Source organism: Toxotes jaculatrix, chromosome 20 (genome assembly GCF_017976425.1).
Source record: "Toxotes jaculatrix isolate fToxJac2 chromosome 20, fToxJac2.pri, whole genome shotgun sequence".
In the NCBI taxonomy this organism is placed as follows: Eukaryota; Metazoa; Chordata; class Actinopteri; family Toxotidae; genus Toxotes; species Toxotes jaculatrix.
This window is the reverse complement of record NC_054413.1, coordinates 11,424,758-11,447,531: the sequence shown is the minus strand read 5'-3', so window position 1 is coordinate 11,447,531 and position 22,774 is coordinate 11,424,758. Positions and strand designations below refer to the sequence as shown.

Here is a 22,774-nt window from a genome sequence, read left to right as displayed (position 1 = left end):
GTGAATAGTACATCATAGTACATAGGAGCACATGAACTCTGGATGGGGTAGTGTGAGGGGACAAGAATATCAAAAAAAGAAGCATAAGGAAAAAACTTAACAACAGCAATGTAAATACTTTCCCAGACTTTTACTGCCTTCTGTACTACCCCCTGTAGAGATAAGCGCTTGACAATATACAGCAATGGATCCTCAAAATACTGCAGTATATATATAAAACCAATGGATACATGTTATTAGTAACAGGAAGAGCAGCTGTAATTGTCTGCTTCACACAATCATTGAAAAAAAAGTCATCACAAATCACTATATAGGATTATCAGATAAATAAGCTATTTTCTGAGCAATGTTGAGATTTCAGTGAGGCTTTGTGTCACCATATGATTGTTTTAATCTCACCTTATCTTCCATTTTAGGCTTCATGGACAAAACCTTGCAAGTTAATCATCTGTTTACAAGGCAGAGTTAAAGCAACCAGTAATTCTCGACAATTGGAAAAAGGCATAGCCGTTCATCCCTTCTTGTTTTCTCTGCTGAACTCTTAAATCTCCCTGTGACTCAGTTTGTGACGGGTGAAATTAATCACTTTTTGAAACTGAATTTTAAAGAAAAGAGCTTTGGAAAATCTGAAGGGATAAGGAAGCAACACGATTGCAGGTGTGCGGTGCGTGCCATTATTTCCTCAACAGATGATGCAGGTCAAATCACATCGGTTGCATTTGCGAGTTTTCTCCATATGATGCGGAGGTGACAATGCTCTGGCTATGTGTTTTATTTGATGCATCACCAAATTAGCTGTGTACTTGTTACTTTTTTATGAGCTACAACAGATGTGTTCTGGTTCCTCTTTCTCTTGTTTACGGCACAGATGACCAGTTGTCCTTCGCTAACCCTGTCCTCTTGTCTCCTACTTCTCTATAGAATCCCCTTTCTCCTCTCCTTAATGCCCACTACTCAGCATTTACTGCTACTGTAATCTGACCTAGCCCCTGTCTCTCCCTCTCTCTGTCTTTCTCTCGCTTTCTCTCTCTCTCTGCAGTACCACTGCAGCTCCATCAATCACGAACACACACACACACACTGAACAGTTCAGAGCTCATACAGTGAAGACAAAGATGGCTCTGTGATAGACACGCACACACACCACTGTCACTTCATAGAACGACCCAATAGGGAATTAATTATTTTCAAATGTGTTAACATTACTTAATTCTAGAGTTATCTCTATAGATCTCTGTGCCTGAGTGGAACTTCCCAATTAGGGGTAGAAGAAGAGAGTGCACCTAGGAGAGAGAGAGAGAGAGAGAGTGTGTGTGTGCGAGTGTGCGCGTGTGCGCATGCGTGCACCTGTGCATCCAAAACACATGCACACAAGTTATATTCTGTGTTTTTCTCACTGTCTCACATTTTTACTGTAGTGTACTGTGTGTGTGTGTGTGTGTGTGTTTACCGTTTTATGGGGAAACACAGGGACTCTGGGAAGAGGCTTCCTCAGACTCCTAATAAACACACACACACACATAGGCTACATTGGTTTACTGGCTGCTCAACTGCATTAAAAGTTGGACACAAATTGGTGAGACTTTAATGCAATGAATAGTTTACTTTTTGTTTTCAACAAGTACCATTCTCTGCTCCACTTGTGGTGATCTACTGTAATATGCATCATTACAGTAAATCAAATTGTATATGGCAATTCATAACATTAAAGAAAACAAAAATATTATTGTGATTCCACAAAGTGGGTATTCATACACTGAAAAGACATTAAGTAAACCCACAAAGAGACATTTATTATATTTGCGCATCCACAGTGAAAATTGGTTTAGAGCATGGTTCGGTTAAAATAAACGATTTTCAGTTTGTGGATGTTGAGACCATTAACTCCAGGCTACTAATAGCATCACAGAGACTTTCATTTCATGCCTTTTCCATGTGGAAAATGCCAGGGAGAAATTGCTGTTTCTCACGTAGTGGGACTAATTTCACGTGAAAGGCAAAATATCTCAGGACAATATTACCAGCTAATGATACGGCACAACGCTAATTAAAAAAATTCACCGTGTCTCGGCTGAAGAGTGACAGAGCAGCAAGACAGCAGTAATTACGCTACATCATCAAAATAGTTTTTTTTTCTGTACGTAAGAATGGCAAACACAATATGCTTCAGAGGTTACTGCCTTTAATCATTAAAAAAAAAGTAGTGAGACTAACTGTAATTTGCATCTTTTCAATAATTTAGTGCTATTTTTTAAAGCCTCGAACTCAAGCTCCTTGTTTCGTTTTGTGGTGTGTGTTTTGCAGATTGCACAGTTGCACTGCTAATGAGCAATGAGACAAACTACTCCTCACATTCGTTTCCCCTCAGAGTGGTATTTCAGAATTAATCATCTTTAATTGCCAAAACCTTAGAACATAGCAACATAGTATTTCTGTTAAAAAATGAATGTATGTACAAGTTTTTAAAGATGTAAAGCCGATGTTCATGCATTGGTAGAATTGTTTTCCTCAGATGTAATTTGTTGCTCTGTGATGTCCAGGATGTTCTAGTCGTGGTGTTTCACGTCTAGGTGTGTGTTTCTGTGGGTGTGGGTGTGATTGTGACTGTCTGTGTAAACATGTGTGTTTGCACAGACAGTGTGTTTCTGTTCTTCAGCAATTTTATTTTATTTATTTATTTTTCCTGGACTGTGCACATAGCTCCAAACCAATGAACGCTACATGTTGCCAACTCACCATATGCCCCTTTTTCCTTAGGGCTGGCTCACACATTAGTGACGCCATGGCGTGCCTTGATTTGGTCATGCATGCATGTGCTCCCACTGCGCGCTCACGTTGGGGTATAACTGCACTGACCTACAATATCATGCTCCTGCCTGGGAACAGGGCCAATCTGTGACCCTCTCCACGCTCAGCTGAGCTGTGCGGTCACTGTAAACTGAACGGAACATGTTTGGTCGAAATGCCACTGGAGAGCTATCATCATTTTTTTTTTTTTTTTCAAAGGCTCACCTTGTGTAACATGGGACTGGCACAGCATGCTTTGAAGTTTTACTTTCATTAAACAAAAAGCTAGCAAGCTTTCAATTTTCTAATTCTCTGTTCTCTTGTGCTATTGAAGTTACAATTAAGTGTACTGCTGTTAAGCTGCTGTCAGTGGAATCCAAATAGTTGCAGTGGCTGTTTGATATTGCTGTAAAAGCCTTCTACCAGCAATCTGCTGGACGGCTTACTTACTCACCGAGAACATGTTTGTAAAAACTGAACTACATCTGGATATGGACATTTTGTCCTCATCAATAAGTTTTGAATATTTTAAGAGAAGACTGTAGAAATAAGCAGTCACATTGAGCTGTTAGAAGAAGAGGTACCGGTGACAGGAGTTTACTGCAGTTTGGGTGAACATCAGACCTCACACATGGCATCAAGGTAAACAACACCTTCTACTGTGTCCCTCTGTTGTATGGAAAGTGACTCATTTCAGCATTATAGGAACCCATCACTTGCCCCTGCGCTCACATAGTGCAGGTATAAGTTTTCCAGCTGTGTGGAAATCCATGTGTAGTCTCCTTTGTTGCAATGAGAAAGCTGACCTAGAATATACAAGTAGCTTTTTGTGTTTGTGCGTCTTCATTTGAGTGCATCTGTATTTTCACTGTTAATTAATTGTTTCTGGAATCAACATTGTAACTGGGACATTTTCATTTTTTCCCTTCTAATCTGCAGTTGCTATATTCATATTCTCGTAATAATTATTGTCAATAATAATTGTCATGCATCTTTTTCTTGCTGTGTTAGTGCATTTAAGATTTTTCTGTCTTTCATTTCTGTCGCCTTCCATCAATGGCCATCACGACACTCTTTCTGCCTATTCTAGCCTCCTCCTCTGAGCAAGTGTTCTCAGAACCAATCCATTTCTATTATACAATGCCTCTGAAAATAATTACCCTAAGATGGAAGACAGAGAGAGACAGAGATGGAGAAGGAGAAGATGGGCGTTAATGGCAGGCAGAATGACACTATAGGTGAAAGAGCGTGAGAAAAAAAAAACAGAAAGCAAATGGCTAGCTAGAAGAGACAAACATAGATCTCTCTTATTAATAAGAGAACAGAATGAGAATGGAAGGAGTAGGAGGAGGAGTAGTTCAAGCAGAGTGGAGTTTGAAGACCCACAGAGCCTTCCCATATCGCCTCAACTGTGCAGTGTTTCAGAAACAAATGTAGCCAATTGTTAATCCTCTCCATTAGCAGCAAAGGTAATAATCTCATCTGAGAGCAGCGGATATTGTTAACATCCCTTGCTCCAGAAACATCAGTTAATACATGATAAGCAAACACAGTTAGAGCTTTATTGCCACAGCACAAACAAAGCTAACCACCATAAGCTTCGTTTTGTATTGCTTGGCCATGAGCAATGCTAATTCCTGTTAACGCTGCCAGGTATTACTGACACGGAGAACAATGCTAAATCCCTGTTAGCGAACCCCAGCCACTGCAGGGGCTTAGCACAGCTTGGGTTTCCATTAGCCTTGCAGTATAGATGTACACACACACACACACACTAGCAAATGCATTGTCTTGCAGGCACACACACTCAGCCCCCTGATTCCCATTAACCTGTGGGAGCCCCTGCGTGGCTGGGAGAGAGAACCCTAATTTGTCAGCCTGCCGTGGGTCTTGGAGCTGAAGGTCGTTAGCAAATAGAGTTCACCCCTAATTACTGCTGGACTTCCCATAGCATGAGTGCACATATGTGAGTGCATGCATATTCTGGATGTTAGCGCATTAGTGTGAATGTACACGCAACACCAAACACTAAGATATATTTGTGTGCTTGCATGGGTGTTTTGTGTACCGTGGCTGCAGTTTTTACAGTCCATATTTTTCTATGTAGCAGCAGAGATGGCTACTTGCTTGGTGGACTCAGATTGAACTCAGACTATGTTCAGTTTTTAATTACATGAGACCGTAAATGGAAGGCATTATGTCCAATACTTTGATATTGCAAATTACCATAATTTCTTCCCTTTTTTGAAATGCCTTCATCTTACCATCTCAGCCTTTCTGTCTCTATGTCTCTGCATGTCTCTCCTCTGGTGTGGTGTATCACTATATGACTTGCTCACTGCCTGCCTCCCTCCTTCCCTTCATTCCTCCTTTCCTCCTCTCTCTCTTGGGTTGGAGAGCAGCACATCTGGTGAAAACAAGACTTATTGATTATAGCATTATATAAGCTATCAAAGTTGCAGTCCTCCATGCTCTCCTTGTTCTCTCTCTTACCAGCCCTTACCAGACCAAGATAAAAAATACACTCAAGCCAACAAGGTGCTTGTGCTGTCCAGCTAAATGGCTAACACAAATTCTTAATACCTGCCAGCAATTTGTAGTTATTCATTTTTAGAGGTTTCATCTGTTGACATGTTGCACAGCCATATATGAGCCAAAGGTCAGGGTCGGCTATAGAGCAGTGCCACCAAATCCCTTTTGGGATTCAGTATTCTGCTCAAGGACACTTCAGCAGGTCAGATGCTTGATGACAGAGAGATTTGAATCTGAATCCACTGTTTTAAGGACTGTGTCTTTATCAGCGGGGCCACCATCTCATCAACTTTGAAAATTGATATATGGTCTAAAAATGAATGCGCTAGATGGGAATTGCAAGTAGGGCTAAATTTTGTACCAGGATTAGGTTCTGATTGCTGAACCCATTTGGGATTTTTCTCCTTTCTGGCAAAATACTCTGTTTTTTTTTTTTTTTGTTTGTTTGTTTGTTTTTGTTTGTTTGTTTTTGTTTGTTCTTTAAGCTTCAAGGCTAACAAAGCTTTTATCAGATATTTTATTCTCCCTAGCTCTTTTTCTTCTGGTGAGATATATCTATATCTATATCTATATCTATATCTATATCTTTATCTGTATCTATATAAATCAATTAACTGGAGTCTCATTTTCAACCAGTTCCAAATGTCAGATTATGTTAAACTTGTCTGTTGTCTAGGCTATTTAATGTACTCATTTTAAGCTGCTGCTGGGCCAAGGATTGTTTAAAAAAGAATCACTAGTTTCTATCACCACTCTGTGAGACTGTGTCGTTTTGCAGCTCAGCCAGATCAAGCAATGATTTAAGCATATGAGCTTAGTAGTTGTGATTCAGGACCTCCAGTATTAGGGACAGAAGCTTGTGAAAAATATGGCGATGCCAAAGAAACTAAACTTTATTCTGTTGATTACGGAAATCAGACACACAACCATCATGTTATGTGCGTTTTAAAGTTATAGCTATATGGGTTGTGAGCTTTAACGAAACTACCACACAAAATTCCAACAAAAAGAAATTACAAATCTCAATTCAGACTTTCAGCTGTTTTTTTTTTTTTTAATCTTTGTTACTTACAGATGTTAAAACCTAAATCTTAACAGATGAGACATTTTAATATGAAAGAATTCAAACTCTTTAAAGTGCTTCCAAGCCTCGGAGACAAAACCTGTCTGTGTGTGTTTTTCCTATCCGTTGCCCACACCAATTTCTCCCCAACATTCTTTCTGTGAGGCAAACTGGCCATGCATGGGGCTATTTCGAAAGGAAGTTAATTGGTTATCTGTATATGTATCTCTGAGGAGGCAAGTGCATGCATGTGTGATTTTAACACATATTGTGCCCTTTTTATTTATTTGTCACCCTTTCTCCCTCCATTCGACCTTTATGGCCAGTCAGAACATATTGTTTCTCAGTATGGCAGAGTTTAGGGCTGATGGAGGGGTGGAGGGCAGTGGAGGGAGTGATATTATGGGCTTCAGTTGCCAGATTGGCAGCAAATCACCTTTATGAGCACGTAGGGGGGCAGAAGGAGGCTCACGATTTCTCCCTGACTTCTGTAGAGGAAATGACTGAGGCCCATCCAGACCACACCGACAGCCAGCGATTCACTGATTACTCTGATGTTCACCCAAGGAGCAGGTATTCACAGAGTACAAAATGAAAACAAACTGTGCATCTTTTATTATTCAGTATTTCAGCATATTTTTCCATATCTCTGCTTCCCTCGTTCGTTTCTGTTCAAATTTGTGGCTCACTTGTGATATATGGAAGTTAGCTGAATGTTCGCGTGCACCATAATAGACACACAGCACACAGTTAAATATGGTTGTACGCATACGTTATAATAGTAGACCGCCTGGGAAATGATGAGTACCCACAGTACAAATGTATATCTTCTCATTTGTGCTTGTTCACACACACACTCACTCACACAGGCAAATACAAACATGTTTGTGTTAAATTTGATCGGTGTAGTTCTTTCCTATTTATGATGTAGCAGAGACAATTTCACACATGGGATCTCATGCTACAAATTCTCATTGCGGTGATATCAGAGAAGGTGACTTGCGTGTGTGTATGTGTGTGTCTGCGCATGCCTGGGCATCAGTACCTCTTCGTGGCATGTGTGCAACTTGATACTGGAGTCTGAGAAAAGTTAAATTTATGGATGGAGAAACAGGAAACACTTCACTATCAATAACTAATACACTGGAAAACTAATTCATTTTAAATGTCCTCTGAGAATAAACACGGGTATAAATGTACAGCTCTAAGTAAAGTGATTTTTTCAATCATATCACCATTAACAGTCACATTAAATTTATTGTTTAGACCCTTTACATCACTACAGTGTAACTGTGTATTTACCTAAACCTTTTAGTTATCATGGGGCATCTGTAGGCCAAATGAATTCACTTGCTCAAGACCAGTTATTAATTGGAATCCAGTAGTGTAATTGAGTGCATATGCAGGTATAGATTATCTATCCATTTTGCTCTCTGGCCATGATGGACTACGCTCATCAGCCCTAATTACAGCTGGCACAGAGTGACAGCCAAAGAATTCCTCAAGCCTGCAGCTTTCGTGGATGAATGGCCACTGCAGCCTGTTAATTTCCTAAATACTGTAAACTGCATAATTGGCATTACTACAACGCATATCTCACTCTCCCAATTATCTGATTACTAGACCATTTATTTCTTTTCCTACAGCCGCCGGACAAATCAGTGTTTCAAGTCAAACTCTTCAAACTACTTTTTAAGCAAAGCAAGGTTTCCTAAATATGTGTTTAATTTTGGTGGAATATTAATTTAGTGACAATTTCCTGATACTACTTCTACCTCACTACAGTAACACTTCATCTTTTGATTTCTCAAGTTACACAACCTGTCAGTGAATAATGTCCTGACAAATCCATGAAGGTACATTGAATATTGGAAGATATCTGGCATTGTATATATATTATTGAACTAAAGATGGTTCAGTACCTAGTTCACTCCTCTTTCTTTTGGTTTTCAGGCCAAAATACCTCCGTGTTACTGACCTTTCTTATAATAGAAGTGTTCTTGAAAGAGACAGTCGTTGCATTTGTGTTTCTCTTAGATCTCCTTTGATACCAATATACCCACTAACCAATAAGCCAAATCCCACAATCCCACTGGTCTGTACGTGATGGTATTTTAATGGACTCTAAAATGAAAACCATCCCCACCTGCAGAAACTATGGGAAATAATTTATAATCCTCTGTTGTTATGAGCATTGTACAACAACCTGACTTCACTGGAAGAAAATACAATTGGCCACCATAGTCTTCTTTCTGATCTGCAACATTAGCATAAAAAAGCAATTATTACTTACCAAGATCTTTCAGGGCAAGATTTGCTAAGCTGTTTGCTCCTTCTTTGATGACACATTGTGCGCTGAAAGTTGTGAATGTGATGCATCAAACGAGTGCACCAACCTGGACACAGTTTGACTATTATCTGATGAACACTACAGGAACAAGGAAGCATCATACAAAAAAGAAAGGAGCAATGTGTAATAACTGACTAAGCTGGCTGTGATGTACATGGGTCAGTTTGTTTCTTCTAAAGGAAGTGTGTTAGAGTTGAGGGGGGGCTGTGGTTCGGGGAGTAGAGCAGGGTGGCTGCTGATCCCCTCGGCTGGCAGTTTCATCCTCACGTTGCGTCAAAATGGGCATCTGCCATTAGAACCTATGCCAACTCAAACATGTAGACGCTGATCCTGATGGGAGACAACAACAACAACAACAGGTGTGTTACAGTTTGGACAAGAATCTAAAATTAACTTTCTGAAATTTCAATGACAGCACACAAAGAAAATATCTCCACAGCTGAACACAAAAATATAGTATTTAAATAAAAACTTCATCAGTTCTACTTCAAACAAACAAAGAAGGGACAGTGTGTTTACATTTTGTAATTTGAGCTGCTAGTGCACAGTGTGGCAGCTGCTCTTCTGTAGTCATTTACAGTGTGCATTACTGCACAGCTACCCTGGGATTCTGGTGAATTAATGGCCATATCAACACCATCTACAGCCTCCACCTGTTCAAATCTGTGCTTTCGCTGGATCAGTAATTTGACTGGGTCCACTACTGGATGCCGTGGCTTGTATTTACTTTTTATAGGAAAGTATATTTCTATCGATTTTGTTTCTTCCCTTTCTGATTTCATTTCAACATTGTTAAATGACTACTACTGACTTAAATTTAGTAAGTTAATATATTGGATTATTTCAAAACACAATCAAAATCAGCATCAAAACACAATTTTGCCACATACACAACAACAATAAAAAAGACCATTGAAACAATAGATCAATATCCATATTTATTCCTAATTTTATATTTACAGTACATTATAGAATGTGCATGTGTTCAGGTCAGTCACTGTCTCACCCTCTTCTCTGAAGAGTATTTTCTAATTTTGAGATGTCCTTAAGTTCACTGACATTTGGAATTACAGAGCTGAATCAGTTAAAATACATGCTCCTTCTTTCATTGAGTGATTCACTTTTTATGAGGAGGTGCGTCTCAGACACCACTTGTTCTGTGTTCTTTCAGTGACCATGATTTTTTTTTGTCTCCCTTGTTTGAGTGCCATTCTCTCTCTCTCTCTCTCTCTCTCTCTCTCTCTCTCTCTCTCTCTTCTGCCAAGCTGTCTGGAATTTTAACCTGCCATTCCTCTATGCTCACTCACACTGACTCACTGACACACACACTCTTTTGCAGGTAGAGTATATCAGTGAGAGACACAGAGTTGTGCTTCTTGCAGGTGTAAGCAAATCAGTCCAAGCTGAGAGAGTTCACTGAAACAGGAAGGTATTACTGATCTGACCTGGCACCCAGTGGGCAGGTCAAACAGCCAATCACATTGCAACAGGGTGACAGAGAAGATGAGGTGTTGATGAAGTTGTTTTTTAGGTACCAAGTGAAAAAGAAGAGTTTTTTTTTTCTTATCCTCTATCAGTAAATGAATACTCATGTTGAGATTGTACTGCATTTTTGCAGGTAGGACTTCTCACGAGTCTCAGTCCAAGACGTGGAACTGATCAGTGGCATCAACCACACTCTTTGCTCCCTATGTCATTAGTGCAAGCATGGTTTAGATAAGATGAAATCATCTGAGTGTGTTCGGTTAATTCATTTGTGCTCTATACATCACAGGTAGAGCAAAGGTAGAGCTACTAAATGGGAGTTTCACTGCAGAGAAATGTCCTGCCGCTTTCCTTGTTTAAATGGTGTGAACAACACTATAACTGTATTACATAATGTGTTGCAAAACATCAATTGTGGGACACATTACATCCTGAAAGGTCATTGGCAGGTGCACCATATCATAGAATATTCTGCGTACAAGTAATTCTGCTTTTTTTGTTTTTCCTCCCCTAATAGATAATATCATCACAGAAAATTCCTCTTTTAGCCGACATTTAATCAATGCAATCAAACTTTGAGCAAGCTATTTGTACTAAATCAGTTGTCCCTGCCCTTGCCCCAGGGTGTCAGGCACAACAAGTGCAGCTTCAGGCTCAGTAGCCCTGTCTCCCCTTATCCCCCTTCCAATGAACCAGCCCTACTGCCGACTGAAGTAGGAGGTCAGCAGCATTGTGTTATAAATGACATGTCAGTTGGCATAATTGCAGGTGGTGTGTGAATTTCTTTTTTTATTATTATTAGAAAAAGAAAAAGATTAAATCCTTTTCAAGGATAAGAATTCACTGTAATATTGCAATTATTTTTCCACATCATTATATGAAAGAAAAACAGCCTGTAGTCTGAACTGGATGCTGGATTTGGTGATCGCTTGACCTTTCATTTAATAGAAATATACATCAGACCTCTTTTACTAGTTATATTCCACTTCACCTGACCCTTTTGAACAGTGTGCTCCATGTGTATATATGTGTATGAGTATATGGGGGAAAAAAATTAAGTGCATTCAGATATAACTAAACACTAGTCCCAATAACTTCCTCAACTAAAACTACCACTGTCCTTTCCAAAACTGCATTAGCAACACCAGAGGAGTCCAATCCGGGGGGCCTGCACTGTCACCACAGACCTCACATAAACCAACCCAAGGCTCCATGGATTACCAGTGACAAAGAGAATCAGTCATCCTGAGCAGCCCTTTAATTACTGGGATAAATAATAAATGAACCTATACGGCAGACTCACAAGGGTTTATTGCAGTGGCCTGGGCCAACTGAATGTTAGACTGCAGAGGGTCCGTGGATATATTATTGGACAAACTGAAAAAAGTACTGGCCAATGTTATGTACAACAAACCGACTGGGAGGACTTGATCTGGAGAGTGGGAAGTGCTGCCAGATGATTTCATTTTTTTTTTTTTTTTTTGAAGGAAGTAGGAATGAGGAGTGGGACATAGAACACAGACTGAGAGCTTGGTTTCTGCTGTAGTATGATTTCTCAAATTGTCAACTGTCACACTTATGAACTGCGGCTTTTGACATTCTGAAATGTTTCTTGAGGCCAACTGTTGGTTGTAAAATATCTCTCCAACACAATGTCTCATGAAGAACCCATTGATATTTGTAATAGTTTGTGCACTCGACGCTGCCAAACGTGTTCTTTAGATTTTGTCCTCAAACAAAATGTGGCCAACATTAGCTGACAGCAAAGCACAAGATCAGCTTGTCCATAACTGATCATTGTTTCAGGTTTTATGGGTTTCTTATATAACCTGATGAAGCTACTATCCACATTTGGTAAGTCTAACTCTTGGAAGCCTTTTTTGTTTTGCAACATTTGGAAAGTTTGCTCAAATTTTGCTTGACAGATGTAGAAAGAAGCAGGAAAGAAAGAGGTACTTGTGCGTGTGTGTGTGTGTGTGTGTGTGTATGTGTGTGTGTGTGTGTGCCTTTGGATGTCTGTCTTTATGTGTGGTTGCTTCATCCAAAACATCTCATTATGCGCTTGGTCTGTGCTCACATTGGCGCAGGGCGCCAGATCTGTTGACAAAAATTGTTTGGTGAGGGTTCCAAGACATGAAAAATGAATCTGGACCAAAAAATTTTGATTAACGGCTCAAGCAAAGAGCTGGCAAGCCTTGGGGGGGGTGGCGGTGGTGGTGGCATCGGTGGTGGTGGGTAGTTGGAGGGTGGTCGGGAAAGGCTGGGAATGGGAGTGTTGAAAGAAAAAGAAGCCACAGTGAAAGTTTATAGAGCGAATGAGTAAAGAGATTTTGTTTTTAATAAAACAGCTTTCAGGAACGAGAGAAGAAAATATAAGTAATTACGTCTCACAATTCACGCTCTCACATATGAAGTTACTGAACAAGCACGGAGAAAGGCAGAGGGGATAAAAGAAATGATACAAAGAAGGGTGAAAGATGTGAGAGAGATGAATAAATAGAGAATATGATAACAAGGTGCTTCACCCTAAGGCAAAGTGAGTCAGATTCCACTTATACACTGTATACATTTCTAAATACACAGAGAGAGGGAGGGAGAGAGAGAGAGAGATGGAGGAAACAGCTCATCTTTTAGCAAGAACTCAGCTGAAAAACACCTCATTTTTTGAGACCAACATCTTGAGTTGAGACTAAAGATTTCATTTGAAAAAGAGCATGAAAGACAGCTTTCCTCAGTGAAATCTTCATTATCATCTTATTTAAAATCGATATATTTTAGCAATGGAAAACTGCCGACATCTTGTAATATCTAGTCCTGAGAGATTTTTGCTTCTTGAAAAATATGATAACCCCCCCCCCCCCCCCCCTTTTTTTTTTTTTTTTTTTGCTGAATAAATTTCACATTTAGAAAAGCTGGCACCTTGTCATAGACAGTTAAATGGTCATTTTAATTCCCGCAGGGATATTGTGTGATTTGAAATTGAATGGGCTCCCACCCTGGGGTCTAGATGATTGTTATTCACTCCACTGCCATCAGCTATTTCATGCCACAGGGCTGTGGGAGCCCTGCACACAAAGGTGCATAATGTAACTCTGTACGGAATTTACAGCAGTCCAGGATGTGCAATACACAACTAAAGACACACTAGGTTGGATTCACTTTGATATAAGTGATTTGGATATCCTGAAAGAAAATGTCGTACAGTGTCAGGAAAGTTGTTTGTTATTCATTCCTAGGAGCAGCGGGGGATCTAGTGAGGGGGTGAGTCGAGCTGTCAGAAAATCAGTTGTGTTTTTTTTTTACCAGATGTGAAGGCTGCATATGTCAGAGCACTATCTATAATCAGAAAAAAAGCACACAGATACACATTGCAGTTTTCAGGCGTCAGCAAAAAGGAATGCAAAACCAACACACTTTGTGTCTGTGTGTGTGATTGAGTGTTTTCACTTGACTACAGAGCAAAGAAATTCTCTATCACTGTTGCATCTCAACTGAGCATTTTGAATAAAATAAGTTCATTCTTTTTATGCAACGCAATACTGTTCATTACAACATCCACCCTGCTGAAGTGTCTGTGACAATCGCATGTCACACAAGGACTTACGCACTTCCACTGCATTCACATTGATTTAGTGGAAGACAAAATACCATATCCTACTTCACTTTTTTTTTTTTTTTTAATATTAGACTGGAGATGGTGGCAAATGGTGGGAACAACCATCTGTAATGCCAATTAGCGAGGCCTTTTCTAGTCTGCGGAACATCTGTTAATTTGTGTCCTATACCTCTTTGTGAAACCCACCAGGGAGCTGCTGTCATGCAATTCCAGGTGTACAGGACAACATGCGTATGTAGCTGCTTGCTAATTAGCCAACGGCCATTTGACCAGTTTTTAAACTCTTTCTCTTTGACCCCACGAAGAAGACGGGCAACTTCAAATTGTTTTTGGAGGCAATTTCCGAAGTTACTTTAATTTGCCAGTGCACAGAATTTGATCTTGCCAGATTATCCTGATATATTATGAAGTAGCTGAACGAGACAGGAATGGTTCTTTAGTGTAGACAGTCATAGGTGTACTGTGTGACAGTCATGGGTTGTCAGTTTTCTGATGCATTTATTTACACTGATATCACCGTCAAAAAACAAATATTTTCTGTTTTTAATGATTTGGTGACAACAGTATTTTTGCAAGCTGTCAAATATAACAGTTCTTTATTTCCAACTATAATAAGATGACAAAAATGCAGAATATTTATCAACCTTTTTTTCCCAATTATGTCATGGAATATTAAATATTAATACTTGTCTGCTCAAACAATTGCTGATTGGTCATTTAAGACACACAACCTGCCGTAATTTGTGTAATAGATACTGCTCCGAGGCACACCAGAGACCAAAGGCATGCACAGACGGAGACCCTAATAGTCACTGGCAGTTTGGAGAGTCAGACTGCATCTCCATGCAGCTGTTGGCACTTTTGACAGCTTCCACTGTGTTCATGACTTGAGTCCAGAAAAAGCCCCCCAAGTCCCATTCAGTGTTGATAAGAGGACAGACTTGACAGCACCAAACCAAAACTCCACACACAGTGGTTTCACAGTCATTAAATAAAGATAGCATAGTTTCGTGTAGTGTGTTTTTTTTTCCCTCAAAGAACACTGAATGTTCTTCACTGACTGACTGACTTACTGACCCCAAATATTAAAACATGCATGTACTTTAAGACTGCGAATTAATTGGTGTGCATCAGTCTTGTTTTTTTCCCCTCTGGAAATTTGTTGTCCTCAAGCTGAGAACAACAGCTGCATTTAGCTGGAAGATGTGCAGAGAACGCTGTTTTTTACTTGTAAACTGTCTTTGTCAATGCTGTTTGCCTGAAGGCCCAATGTGGTAGGTACGGCATTTTATTTATTTATTTATTTTTAAAGGAGTTCAGGCATGGCAGTTCTTTTTTTCTTGTTACTATGCCACATTCTGGATGCCAGCATTTAGTTTTGTGGCTGCAGTTTGTCATTTCCTGCCAGCTGATCTTTAGGATGTCATGAATTTCACCCTGGATGCATTATGCCGTGTTTGTATCCAACTCTCTTTAGCTCCAAAGATGTGGCAGCAATGTAAAGTCCTTTGAACAAGCTGGCCAAACTCTGTCTATCCATGGCTCTGGTCCCAACTGGAGGCAGCCAGCTGACACATCTCCTGGTTGCTATTTTTCCACATCCTAGTTATTTACCTAGCAGGAAATGTCACTAAGAAGGCTTTGGTAGGCAGCCATTTTCCTTTGCTCTCACCTTCTGTCTTCTTTCCCCTGTTTCCTTTGTGTGTGTGCGTGTGTGTGTGTCTTATCTGTCTCTCTCTCTCTTCCCGGCCTCCCTCTCTGCCCCTACCTGTTTCTCCTCTCTTATCATACCATCATGCTTAAAACTATCTCTTTCTCGCTCTCAGGGGAATAGGCTGACATTTGCACTTGGATATTGTAGTCATTTGCTTGCCCTAAAGTGCCTGAACATACACAACCCTACTTTGCACTTGAGACATGGGCAAATATCAGCCGCTACAATCTCACACTTGAGTCATAACTACATGACCATGTGGTCTGCATTCACAAATGCCTCTTTTTTTGTGATGGTCACATGTGATGCCAAGCAAACATGCAACATATTGGGTCTTTTGCTCTTATAACTCTGCACCCAGGATATGTTTTTACATTGGGGTGCAAGTGGGTGTTTATCTTATTACTTAATTTATTTACTTTATAATCTATTTTCTTTAGGTGTGCTGCAGCAGCTGTGCATTGTGATATATCAGTGAATTATTGACAAACGTAATGTATGGTAGATCTGTTTTAAAGATTAATTACTGACAAGTAAGAACACAGAGGCTGAATGTTCTCACACACGTGCAGTTTACCTGCGTGGGAAGCGCCTGCCCTGCTATTTAATCATCTCAAAGCAATAAATCACTTAAGTGTATTGCTATTGTTGGTAGAGGTGCATTCCTTTAGGATGCTGAAAAATGGGAAAACAGACAATGTCAGATTTATTGCCGGTAATTTCAAGGCCGTAGCCTAACTTGAATTCCCTACACAGCTCTAAAAGTCCAAACATTTGGTAGGGTACCAAGGTGATAGAGATTTAGATAGTTCTGGTGTTATAGTTTCAGTTTAATACATGTGTTTAAAATTAGCTATATAAAGTTAAAGGTAGTCTTACTGTTCACTATTTGTTGTCCTAAAATTAACAGCAGGAAATTGTAGTGAAACGTAAGCCTAATTTCTGCAATTACAGACAATTCAAGTTAAAAAAAAGAAAAAAAGAAAGAAATTTTGCTTTTATTCAAATGCCAGCCACATAGAGAATTACAGCCAATCAAAAAAAGTCATTTTTCTTCTTCCCAGACATGTCACAATGTGTCCGCTTTTCACTGGCTTATCCTTGGTTCTTTGTCGCCCTCACATCATCATGACCAGACCAGCATTCCTGTTAGTAGAGATTAAAAATGAAAGGTGTTCAGACAATATTGTGCGACTCTAATCAATCTTAAACTTCACAAGATATTTTCTGTAACATTTAGTGCCTCACACAAAACACAACCATGCAAACATCATTTCTTATAACTTCATCTTTTTAGGTAACAATGTGCTTAAAGGAAGTTAATAAATCTCCTGATAACAGAATTACGGGGCTATTGTCATGGTTTGTATTGTGTGGTGTTCTGTGTGTGTGCATTACTGCGTAGACATACACATCAGCTGTGATTCATCACTGAGGCTCTTTAGGCTTCACAAAGGAACTCGAACACTGTTTGAACGACCGTGATGATGAAATTGATACAATGTAACATAGATTTTAGTATTCACTCGCGTCATTGACCTAAAATACTGGTGACGCTGTTGGAAAAATCCAGTTTGAAGGGAAGAAACTTCATAAACAAGATTATAGAGACAGTAAAGAGGGAAAAAAAAACAATATTTTGCTTCCTTTAAAGTTATCTCTTCATTTTTGCTTGCTGGTATCACCTGTGAAAGACTGGGAATGGATATAGGACAGTGCAATGGACTCTGTATGTGTTCTGTCTTTACATTGTTACACAGTACAAAAGCAGTAAATTGCTGAGGCTTTGAAGCAATTCAGTTTCATAGTGGGAAAATGACTGACATCCTGACCTCATCTTTGAGTAATGTGAAAATTTGAATCACAATGGGCTATTGTGCATCAAAGATCAAAGCTTAAACTCAGCTGTTATATAGCTGTATATATTGGTTTTGGCTAAATTCACACACAATCTTAACCATTACAACTGAATGCCTTACCCTAACCCTAACCTAAACCCAATTCTAATCCTCACCATGAAACCAAGTCTTAACCTTCAAAGAGCCCTTTAAAGTTATGAGGATCGGCCAAAATGTCCTCACAAGAGTGGTTTCAGGACCAACTTTGGCCACACAACCATCAAAAGACATGTATATAGGCACACACACAAAATGCACAAGGCCATCGTGTGGGGTTATTTAGAAGCTAGAACGGGAGGAGGCTGGGGAGTCGGTACAACCAGTAACAACAGCATGTACTAGGAATATGCTCAGACAGAGTTGCAAGAAGGATGAGGTGCAGGCAAGCTGTCAATTATGTCAGCAGATTTTTTTTTTTTTTTTTTAAGATCTGCTCATGTCAACTGGTGTGTTGCAGAGTACTAATGCACTATAGTGGCAAAATCAATGCAAGCTGCATGAGGGCAAAATATATTTAAATCTAATCACTCACTTTGTAAACAAAGTGAGGCAACCCCTCTTGAGGTACCTCTGCCTCAGGAGGGGTTGCCATTATTGCAATTAGAGGCTGTTAGACCTTGTGATGAGGTATATTTGCGTTTCTGATTTCACAGGCAAAACACATTCTCACCGAAGCATGCATAACATAATTTAGTAAATGATGACTGTGTTAGGAGTATTATTATTTCTTCAAAAGCATTTGTATCTTGTAAGGGAGCATTAGCCAGCTGATTGTAGGTATCATGTTTTTTATCATCTGATCGCTTAATTCCTTTCACGTAGCAGCTTTTCCCCCACCAGAGAGTAAAGAGAGCCCTGAGGAAATAACTAGAGGCACTGAAGAAATGCACTATATTTTTCTCCACACCTCCATTCCTTTAAAATCCACTTTCTCACCATTAACTTCCCTCTCTCATTCCATTCATTCCTTCCCTCCCAACCTTTATTCTGTGCACTTCTGTGGCTTTGTGTGTGTGTGTGTGTGTGTGAGAGAGAGAGAGAGAGAGAGAGAGAGAGAGAGAGAGAGAGAGAGAGAGAGGGAGAGACCAACAAAGCATGTTCATATGCAGCTGGAAGAAGTCATTGCTGAGAAACCTGTGGAAACACTCTTGAGACCGGAGTTGCAGGAGAGGCATTGTTTGTGCACATGTGTGAATTAATGACAGGTAGCCTGCCTGTGTATGACTGCATCTGTCTGAATGCAAGTGTTTGAGTCTCTGTGGATCGGTGCAGGAAGCTTAATGTATGGATGCACGTATGGTGCAAGTATAATATTTAATAAAATGACACCAACCCAACCCTATTTCACAAAAATAGAGTTGGGTAGTCTTCATTTCTGTGATGGTGAGTCAGGTGCCTTATGGCTGCTAGTGGATTTTACTACTATTTCAGTGCAAGGTCAAATGTGCCAGAGACCTCATTACATTTTGTGTGTGTGTTTATAAAAGTGAACCTGGGCATCTGTGTGTGTATCCCCTGTCAAAACAGGCAGTGATGGAAAAATGTGGACAGAGAGAGGCTGCAGACCATTTCCCTTTCCACAATGAAACACACATTCAGACTTGTACATTATCAAGCTATGATGATGTCTTTTTTTTTTTAAATACTGTGAGCCCACCTGTGACAAAAAGTAATATGTCTCACAACCCAACAGCTCAAGAAGCTGACACAGCTCTGGCTTTCACCCACAGCATCCTGCACACAAACATGCACGGAAAGAGAAACATTTCTCTTTCTTCTAAAGCTGAAACTCCCTCATACACACTGAAGCACACACACGCACGCTTATACAGTGGGGCATGACAGAAAGCTATTGACTGCCTCTACCTGGCCTGACAGACCATTCACAATTTCTCTCTGTGTGAAGCCTAATGTACTGGAGGAGGTGAGTGTGTTTTTGTTTGCGCGTATGAGTGAGTGAAAGGGGCAAATTGAGAGAGAGGAAGGAAAGCGACTTGTGTATGTACGTCAGGAATATATATTTGTGTATTTCTCCTTTGTGATAATTTTGCTGCCTTTGTGTGTCTCACATGCACATATGTGTGTGTGTGTGTGTGTGTGTGTGTGTGTGTGTGTGTGTGTGTGTGTGTGTGTGTGTGTGTGCCACTGCAGTTGCTTTCTTGGATTCCTTTTGAGAGTGCAAGGAGTTGAGGGTTGACACTGAGGTCAGTTTGGTCTGAGCACTACAGCTCTGGTCTCTCTGACTCTTTTCCTCATTTTTCAGCTACTCCGAGTCTTCGGGCACACAGTTCATCCAGCTAGACAGGTGGAAATGTGTATCTGGACTCAGGTCTGCATGATTTCATTCAAGGTTATGTGTTGCAGAAAATGCCGTTGTAAGAGATGTTGGGTTCTGCATTAAATTTTTACACTTTTCTCAAGGAATGAAGGATTTGTATAAAGCTAAACCTGCATTATACAACCAGCATTCAACAGTCTAGGTAACCAACATCCATCACCTGATGTAAAAAGTTTGCATCAAAGTGTTTCTTTAAATTTCTTTGTATTCGTTCCTAAGATACAGTTGATCCTCATTTCAAATTGGAATTTCATTTGTTGAAGAAATGTGTGAATCAAGGCAGATCAAAGGCTTAATTGTTAAATCTGCCTGTCTGGGACTGATGGGGTGAGACTGGGCCGATTCAGGGTTTCACTTATTTCACATTTCTGTTTGTTTATTTTTCTTCCTCTTTTCTAAATCCATATGCATCTGGTCACAAAGCCACATTGCTTGTTATAGTAGACATTTGTGCAATGCACTTGTGAACTCAGCAATGTTTTTGATGCCCCTGTGGTTCAAGCCTGACTGACCTGACTTAGTTCCTGACCCACAAACTGCTCTCCTCAACTTTCATTGTGCCCATGTTTCAGCTCTTGTGAGCTGAGTCTGTTTTTTGATAGAGTGAAGCTGTATGAAACATTCAAGACTTCAGATTTTTAATCTGAAAGTGCTTGAGCTGAGCTGAGGAGATTTTATCCTCCAATTAATTTATTTAACATTTAATTAACACGGTCGTGATGTAGAATTGCTTTGAACTGCTTCATGGGCTCCCATGGTGTAGATAAATGTATGCTCAACACTGATGCATTTTCTCTAATTGATACAAAATACACTAATGTTCACCATTTTCTCTTTTTCTTTGCTCCTCCCCTTCGTTCTTTTCAACTTTCTATTCCTATTTCATCTCTTTCTTCTCTCTCTACTTTCACTTTCACCCTCTCCTGTGCTTCTCCTCCTTGGTTCTTCACATTCTTTCTCTTTCCACAGCAAAGTGTGACGAGGCTCTAGCTTCCTCTCTACCCCACACAGCCTTCACCAGCTCATCTGTCTTCTCCAATGGATACGCACCCGGATATGCCAAGCTCAACAGGAGAGGAGGTACACACACACACGCACACAATATCAGAAAAACCTACAGATGTCCATGTCCTCAGACATGCTTGAATGCTGTGAATAAAAGGGTTGGACACACATACATATACTGTAGACATGGTTAAAAGTAGACATCCAATCTAGGTACATGTGCATACATGCTTATGAAAGATTTAACAGATGACACACGGAAAGATAAATGTCCAAGCTTTCATGGAGTGACATGCTTAATAGTGCTGCACAGCTGCTGTCACCCTGCTCCCCTTCCTTTTTCTACTTTCTCTCTATTTCCTTTTACTTTCCTCACTATATTACTCCTTCCATTTCTCCATCTTTCTTCCCCCTCACTCAGCTCCAGTCATTATCTCAGTGGCTCAGACTGGAGCTCATTTCCACATCAGTCCACAGCATAGAGAGATAGGGCCAGACAATTACACCCCTCTATGTTTATACAATTAATAATTCATACTTTTCGATCTAATATAGTCACTACTACAGCTGAGGAAACAGAGCGCAGAGCTGGCAAATAAAGGCAAGGTAATCTGGTGTGTTTAATCATACCAATAGAATTACTGCTGAGAGAGGATAGGACTGCTCCTCCTTTAATCACGACACCTGCGAACAATAAAGAAGGGAAAGAAGAGGGAGAGAAATCAAGAGCAAGCTGTCAGTGACAGCAATAATGAAGAGCAAATATACAGCTTATGCATTCTTTCACCACATGCTTTCTTTTATTCCTCAGAGATGGGGGTCCTTAGGGAAGATGCAGTGGTTGAAGCATCAAAATCTGGGTCCTTGCAGATTGTTGTTGTACTGAAACGATACTGATATACTTAAATCAATCTGTTTGGACTAGTTTCACAAAAAAAGCAAGTGTTTTTGAATAAGGCACAATCATCATAGACTCAGTTCAAGATTGCGTTCAAGACAAAAGCACCGGTTGATGTAGCTAACCTCCAAAAATCTTAAAATACGAAGCTTAAAATAAGATAAGATAAGATAAGATAAGATAAGAAAATCCTTTATTAGTCCCTCAGTGGGGAAATTGCATTTAGCAACAGCAAGGGTACAGTACAGTAAGTGAAAGTAAAATATAAGTAAGACCAATATGACCAGAAAAGGATTAAATAAACACTATTCCAACAGTAGAATAACTAATAAAGATACTAAACTAAGAAAATAGCTGCTGTAAAAAATAAAATATACAAACATACATACATAAATAAATAAATAAATATGAGATGGAATGGTTTATCCAGAGACATTATACTCATTCTGTATTTAGCTGTGAAAATTGTTCATGCTAAAAGAGGAAATACTCAGCTCTCTCCCTCTTGCACTACCTGACAGTTTTGACTTGTAATTAGTTGTCCAACATGCCCTTAGGAAACTTTGTTTTCTTCATATATCTCAAGTTTTTTTGTGATTCAGGTGACACTAAATGACAGACAGAACCAACGCTGCGATAAACAACAAACTGACAAACTCCACCAGATGTTGACCGAGTGTTAAATGTGGCAAAATGGGTACAAATTGAGACACATGTCAAAGTAGCGGAGGAAATGAGGAGAAAGGATATAAAGTTTCATCTCATCCTCTGTGTCTTCGTGTCCTCCAGAGAACGACACAGTGTTTGGATGATGAGGTTGTCATCTTGTAAGCAGAAAGCATATGACAGGGGTGGAATTTAAAATTAGAGGGGGAAAAAGAAAGGCGGAGAAGTTCTGCAAGAAGGGACAATTAGGCTACTTCCGAAGGAAAAAAAGTGTCTCCACAAGGACGATTTTTTTTGCTATAAAGGAACATGCCACTCAAAATTGAAATCAGCATAGTTACTGTATTTTGCTGTCAGTTTCCCATGCACCCATAAATGTAAAACATAGCCATAAATGCACACCCAGAAACATATAAATATAC

At 39.8% G+C, this 22,774-nt stretch overlaps 1 protein-coding gene across 1 annotated transcript in view; it reads left to right on the top strand.

The window, feature by feature from the left end:
- The window catches only part of cntnap2a (contactin associated protein 2a), a 313,547-nt gene that overhangs the window by 104,178 nt on the left and 186,595 nt on the right, over nt 1–22,774 (top strand). The window contains exon 2 of the mRNA XM_041065446.1: nt 20,753–20,863. Within this exon, the coding sequence (XP_040921380.1) occupies nt 20,753–20,863 (111 nt within the window). The remainder of the gene's footprint in view (nt 1–20,752; nt 20,864–22,774) is intronic.